Consider the following 7,725-nt stretch of genomic DNA (forward strand, 5'->3'; position numbering starts at 1 on the left):
CAAATGAACTAATTTGCATTTGAATTAATGGAATCACATTCTCATATGTTTTTTTTTCAATGTTGTGCAATATTGGTTCACTGCTTCCAATTAATCACTTAATTTGTACATTTGGGTTTGCTAAATGCAACAAAATTGAAATGAACAGATTTTGTCTTGATGGTTACACACAATACAATTTACATTATCAGTTTTGTCTCTAAACATAGCAAATACCCTCCCCCCAAAAAGTACAAACAGCATTTATTTTATCATTATACAAATGCCCAGAACTTTTTGTACTAAACTTTGAAGTTCAACAAATAAAAGCAAGTCAGCTGTGACACAGAATCACAACTTGCCCATACTGGATGGGAATGCGTTATATTTAAACCTTAAGTACATGTAATCATGGGGTAAATTATATGTAGTCTTACATCTGACCATTTTAATGTCTGGTATTGATAAACACCTTGGCACATGGGATACCAGACAATCTGATGTCTAAAGCCTGCAACAATTAATACATGAATTAACAACTGTATTTATGCACCAGGCAATTTTTTTGGGGGGTGCAGTAACTCTGTTCAGCTTTTTACTCTCCTAGTAGAAAATAAAGACCACAGAGGCAGACAGATTTAAAAAAATAGAGAAATAATAATAATAAGCTAAAAAATATATTCAGTGGTTCTTTATAAATCTGACAAACTGGAAGATGAGGAGTTTGGATCCCCGCCAAACTGAAAGAATTCACAAATTTTGCAATTGTGTTAGTTAAGCTGATTCATTGTCATATTTCCTACAATCAGTATTTTGAGCTATTAAAATTACTCTACAATGTATGACACAGAGGCATTTCTCATTTTGTATGTCAAAAATGTGCTATTTTTAACCTCATGCTTTATTCTCCATCTGCTCAAGAACATCTGGATACAAATTATTTTGGTTTCAAAGGAAGATAGCAGTGACCATGACAGCTCTACCATGTGGATTTGGCGATATAAAGTGTTTTGTAAACTGCAATACATTTTTTAATGAATATTATGTTTCTTTCTAATATAGCCTTTTAGATTTGAAACCTTGGGTGCTGTGTGAGCAGGCTTGTAAGGGTGCACACATTTATGAAGATTAAATGTATATGATTGCATATTAGTTTTTCTAGAGATCACTGGATAGCATGATCACAACTCGCTATAAGAAAATTCAAGTGAATTTTGGTGGCTTCGAAGACATTTATTTTACACAAAAAATGAAAAAAGGTTCTTCATACAACAAAGCAGCTAGTAACTAGTTTGTGGTTTAACCCTTGACGATGTTGGGTAATAGTTGTACAATCCAATTTAAACTTCCTTTGAAATTTAATTTATAATCAGGAAACACATATTACCCAATACCGGTAACCCAAAACCATACAATCTCTGCTGACAATCTCGTTTAACACCACACCACATATTTCACAATGTAGCTTGACAATGTGAGGAAGATTTGAAGTTTTTTTTTTCAATGGTTTTGACCCAGATGACATATATATAACAGATGTTTTTAACAGCAATACAGTAATCAATAGTAATCACCAACAGTGCATGAATATAGAAATAACAGAAGCACACTTTACACTGATAAACATAAAGTGACCACTGTGTCATTTTGATTCTTTCAGCAGGTGGAGGGGCAAGAAGTGCATTGTTTTCTCATAGCTTAAGATACTTTCTTGTAGTTTAATGTATATTATTATAGGCTATGTATTCTATGACAGCGAGGAGTTTGTTCCTCTAACGTAGAGGCGCTTTGTAACATGAAGAGAAGAACTTAGAGTACTGGTGATGGAGTGCTGCCCTCTTCTGGTATAGTATGGTTATTCAGGCAAACTTTCATGCAATAACACTGAGGAGACATATCGAAACGAAAAACGGGTGTTACGACCTGCTGGAAAGAAATTAAAGATCAGATGTATTGTATCAAATCATCAGCGTCAAGAAATACTTTTTAGACTAAACGTTGTTTCCTCAGAAGGCAGAAGGTGATGTCTTCATAAATCTAAGCCCCAGTTTGCTATTTCCCAATCAAGTCTGTTATTGTGAAAGACAACATAACTAGAACATGTGACTAACGACACATTTTTCCTTGAACATCTTGATCAGCTGGTTCAGGTGTAATTGATTTAATCAAAGTGTGACACCTCTGGTTAAAAATATGTTGTGTGTCAAAGCAAAGTCTCCCTTACCCAACACACCTGTATCAAAACATTAAGAACTACAGCATTATGTCATGGGAAGAACATATTTTAAATTCTTATAGGATGATTACTTAGTTTCCCTTTGTAATTCTCCACTTTCATGCATTTTTCTTATCTGTCTCTTACTATTGTAATCTTTTTGGAACGATTAAAAACATATTAAGTTAACATGTATAATAATAATAATAATAATAAACAATATATACATTGTTGTATTTAAGTTAACACATACCTAATAAAAATCTAATTTGATGAAATCTGAAATACATTCTGTTGCTTTACCAACAGGATTCATTAACATACATTAAAATGTATTTATTGTGAGTTAATGATTTATTGCTGCTTTTTGTTAAAATTGTTACAATCTCTGCTTGTCATTTCAAATTTGTTTCAGCATTTTTGTCCATTCATTTAAGGTAAATGCATACTCTTTTATCCACTTCACAGTAATCATATATGTTTAATGAATAATTTAGCAGAACATATAATGGGAAGATTATGGTACAGTCCTTACTAAAACTTTATTTCCCTTTATAAGAATGTCCTTATAGCCCCAACCCTAATTTCCACTGCCTTACTGTCGAGGTATCTACTGTTTAATTTGGCAACCATCCTTGTTGTCCTGGTAGCTTCATCTTCAATTTCTTTCACACTTCAGATGTTAACAGCCCATATACTGTAGAAGTGACTCTAATGGGCTGGCTCTGGTAATGGCTCTGGTAATTAAAATTACTCTCAAAAACAGAGGATAATACATTATCAATAATAAGAAAAAATGTAGAAAAAAGAATTAAACACAATTGTTTCACAGATAAATTGACATATTGATGTTTCCAGAACTTATCTATTAGTTGTCCATTAGTTATCTAATAGGCAGAACGACAGAAGTTTCTCTTTTTCTACACCCTCATATTAATTGCGTGCAGTGATGACGGAGTTTTGTGCCTTACTTGATAAGATATTGCAAATGAGCAGTGACATCAATGACACTCCTAAGGAAAACTTATACAGTGACCATGCAAGTTCAGCAAAAAAAGAACACTTCTAAAAATGTAGGCTAACTGGAACACAAGACCAGTTTCAATTACTTATAGTTTAACAGTCATTACACAATCTCCAGCATATTTTGACCTCTTTCATTTATTCAGAGAGATAAAGTCATGCGTCCATAATATCATGGAAAACCATTGTATATAACATAAATAAAAATGTACAAACAATTTTTTTGTATATTGAACATTTTTACACAAATACAGTTGGAACATTCCAAACATTTCAATCAAGAGAGATTTACTCAGGATCAAGATGAACAAAAATGAAGAGCATTTAAGGTGAAGATACATAAGATACACAAACCAGTTCAAACAATTATAAAAGTATAAAGATAATAAGATATCTAAGTAGAGAAGTTTAATAAAGTTGTTTTTATGAATTATAATAACAGACAACTATATCCAGCCTCTAAAACAGTTTCAAGATAAATAAACAACACACAGATGCTGGCTTTTCAGCAATGCATTAAAATAAATGTTTTAATTATTTCATAATTTAAACATCTGTGACTTCATGAAAAACAAAAAGAAGACAAAAAGGAAGAATGCAGTAATGAGCCTGAAACTGGTCATCTAATTATAATGTGGCTGTACACCTGCACACCTTTAAAACGTGACTTTGAAAATACTTTAAACTTTGACCAACAAAAAAAACCCAACTTAAAAGTCAGTTGTAAATTGTCAGTTGACACACATGAACACCAAGTATGTCATGGAGAAAAAGGAGTATTCCTTAGTTTTGACGTACTGTGTGTGTGAGTCAGAGGAGGGAAGACGTGAGAGGAGGGTGTGACCTGAGCTAAGGCACATCTGTAGCCCATTACACATCTGCAGTGGGGCCGTTCCGTGAGCTCAGAGCCAGCATATAAATTTCCAGTCCCTGAACATGAGCATTTAGTTCAGGCCGAGGAGAGGTGCATAGAAAACCTTGGTGAAGTGTTATCTACAGGAGTCCAGTTTAACAGGTATGTTCATAGCTTCATTTCATTATTGACTGTGTTTTTACTATAGTTTGTTTGCATAAGCAATTTTTATTTATATTTATTACATCTCTATGATGACGTATTGATGATAACAGTGGTCATATGAACAGAAAAGAAATGCAATATTAAAATATATTACCTTATATTTAGTAAAAACAAAGTATGCTTTTTAATCAAATCATCCTTATTTTAAAGGTTCAAATGTTTTTTTAATGTCTCTTATTTTATCAGATAATGTATCTAAAAAACATTTTTTATCAATTTTTCAGAATTTCAATCCTAAAATGGACCTCAAGCCAATATTAAAAAAATGTGGCACAGGGGTTCGGGCAATATTCACATTTCTCTTCGCTTTCCTGGTCTTTGGGGTGATGTTATGGGCGTACATTAAAGGTTTCACGATAGCCACATCTCCATTCAACATAATCTCATTAGGTTTCTACGGAGTGCTACTCAGCCTCCACGTCCTTGTCCAAAGCTTTTTTGCCTTTGTGGAACATCGGCGGATGCGACGAAGAGAGCAAGTGTGCAGCTACACAAAAACAATCGGCTTTACCATCTCAGCCTATCAGGAGGACCCAAATTATCTGATGGAGTGCCTTAAGTCAGTACGTGGACTGGAGTACCCAATTGATAAGCTCCGCATTATCATGGTGGTGGATGGAAACTCGGAAGATGACCGCTATATGATGGAGATGTTCCGTGAGGTCTTCGCAGACCGGGACCCTGGCTGTTGTGTTTGGCAAAACAACTACCACTCTTGGGACCCCAGAGCCCAAGAATCGAACGCGGCTCAAGATAATGGCGGGATGGTTTTTGAGGACCCTCAGCGCTCGGAGGTTGAGGAGCTCATCAGGACGAAGAGTTGTGTGTGCATCATGCAAAAATGGGGAGGGAAGAGGGAAGTGATGTATACTGCATTCAAGGCACTTGGATCATCTGTGGATTATATACAGGTGAGTGATATTCGGAAGAACCACTTTCTTGCAGAGTTTAACTGCAACCTTCATCAAACACACCTTAACCAGCTAATAAGATCTAAAAGTTAACTTAAAAAAAATTACAGGCGTGTTGAAACAAGGTTAGAACAAAACTCTGCGGAAAGGACCCGGCTACCTATGATCATGATAAAGTATCCTTAGCAGACATCACATTTTTGGTCTTGTGTTTTCTTTTTTAAAAGGTATGTGACTCGGACACAAAATTAGACCCCCTGGCCACAGTGGAGCTGTGCAAAGTGTTGGAGAGTAACCCAAAGTATGGGGCTGTGGGAGGCGACGTGAAGATCCTCAACCTTAAAGAGTCTTATATTAGTTTCATGAGCAGCCTGCGCTACTGGATGGCGTTCAACATCGAGAGAGCCTGTCAGTCCTTCTTCAACTGTGTTTCCTGTATCAGCGGCCCCTTAGGTAACAGACAAATCAAGTTCTTCATGTTTAATGTAGGACTTTTAGAAATATGCCATTTCTAAGCACAGAGAATTACTCAGATTACTTGATCAATACTGTTTTAGTCTTTATTTTTTTGAGATTTTAATATTTGTCCATGTGTCCAATATTTGTCCAATATTTGTCCAATATTTGTACAGTATCACTAAGTTTCATGATCTTTCCTGCAGGTCTGTATAGGAATGATCTGCTACAGCAGTTTCTGGAATCCTGGTACAACCAGAAATTTCTTGGTACTCACTGCACCTTTGGGGATGACCGTCATCTCACCAATCGAATGCTGAGCATGGGCTATGCTACAAAGTAAGTGTATAGATCATTTACATTTTTGCAGCATTGATCTGTCTCTATGTCAAATATAAATTTGAAAGTTTGAATCTTTATCATTACTGTGTTTTAACATACGCTGGCAGGTCTGTTTAAAGCGAGCCACTTATAGAGTATATTATTTTGTATGATGTTTGAATTGCATTGTGCGTTTTGTGGTAAACAACAAATGTATTCATTTCGGTTATGACTTAATGTTCTAAATACAAGCTAGTCTTAATAAAATGCTTAGTCAGGTTAAATAATTTAATGCAATTAAATGACAATGTAGTCTTGGTTCTCCAATTTTATGTTTTGCAAACGGAGACGGCATGATGCACAGTGTGAATCAGTTACTTTCAATTCAGTCACATTTTTAACTTCAGCCGTTATAATTTCTGGCATTCAAGATTTAGACTTTCCAGGTCCTACACATTGACCGTCACTTTATTTTGGTGCATTAAAAGTACAGTTCACCCCAAAATGAAAATTCTCTCTTCATTTACTCACCCTCAAGTTGTTCCAAATCTGAAAAATTGCTTGATACATTTCTTTCTTCTGTTGAACACAAAGAAGATATTTTGAAGAATGTTGGAAAGCAAACAGTTCTGAGGCATTTTGACAAACATTGTCTTTTTTCCAACAATGGTGTTCAATTGTGGCCAAGAACTATTTGGTTACAAGCATTCTTTCAAACATCTTTCTTTGAGTTCATCAGAAAACAGAAATTTTCAAAGAAATGTATAAGGTTTGGGAAATCTCAAGGGTGCATAAACAAAGACTGAATATAAATATTTTGGGTAAACGGTTTCTTCCAGAGACAAACCTGAACTTACATACTTATTGAGAGAAACTCCGTTAACTGTTAAAAAAACACTTGTTTCAAATATGCTTTTCTTGTTCTTTAAAGGTACACTGCCCGTTCTAAGTGTTACACTGAGACCCCTGGTCAGTTTCTGCGCTGGCTGAACCAGCAGACCCGCTGGACCAAATCCTTCTTTCGCGAGTGGCTCTACAATGCTATGTGGTGGCACAAGCATTCCCTGTGGATGACATATGAATCCATCGTCTCGGGGATCTTTCCTTTCTTCGTCACGGCCACCATTATCAAGCTCTTCTGGACGGGCAGTCTATGGGACATCTTGTGGGTCTTGTGCTGCATCCAGCTGATTGGTTTGGTGAAAGCAGCGTATGCATGCTTCCTGCGACAAAACATGGTGATGATCTTTATGTCGTTGTACTCTGCCCTCTATATGACCAGCCTCCTGCCTGCCAAATACTTTGCCATTCTTACCATGACCAAAAGCAGCTGGGGCACATCAGGTCGCCGAAAGATGGTTGGCAACTATATCCCCCTGTTACCCCTGTCAGTGTGGGCAGCCATCTTGTTAGGAGGCCTTGCATACACAATCTACAAAGAAAGCAAGATGAACTGGTCAACAGCTGCAAAAAAAGAGGAGATCAAGTTTTTGATATTTGGATCTGTTGCTTACGTGTGCTACTGGCTGATCATGATCGGCCTCTATTGGATATGGTTTCGAAGGCTACTCAGAAAACGCTCACAGACTTATGCTGTGAACGTTTAAGATGGTTGTTTATTTATTTAAGAACATTTGCACATTTTTTAGAGCCATATTTTACATATAGTTTAAGAATAATGAAACTTGAGGTATTAATATTTAGTGTACATAATTGTACCAACAATATATTATTTATAATAA

At 35.8% G+C, this 7,725-nt stretch overlaps 1 protein-coding gene across 1 annotated transcript; it reads left to right on the forward strand.

The window, feature by feature from the left end:
* The first annotated feature begins 4,100 nt into the window (after positions 1-4,100).
* On the forward strand, positions 4,101-7,725 carry has1 (hyaluronan synthase 1). The gene is made up of 5 exons (XM_056762628.1): positions 4,101-4,232; positions 4,520-5,206; positions 5,434-5,659; positions 5,869-6,001; positions 6,915-7,725. The coding sequence occupies exons 2-5, from the start codon at positions 4,535-4,537 to the stop codon at positions 7,588-7,590; spliced, it is 1,707 nt and encodes a 568-aa protein (XP_056618606.1). The 5' UTR covers positions 4,101-4,232; positions 4,520-4,534; the 3' UTR covers positions 7,591-7,725.

Source organism: Triplophysa dalaica, chromosome 12 (assembly GCF_015846415.1).
Source record: "Triplophysa dalaica isolate WHDGS20190420 chromosome 12, ASM1584641v1, whole genome shotgun sequence".
Classification (NCBI taxonomy): domain Eukaryota; kingdom Metazoa; phylum Chordata; class Actinopteri; order Cypriniformes; family Nemacheilidae; genus Triplophysa; species Triplophysa dalaica.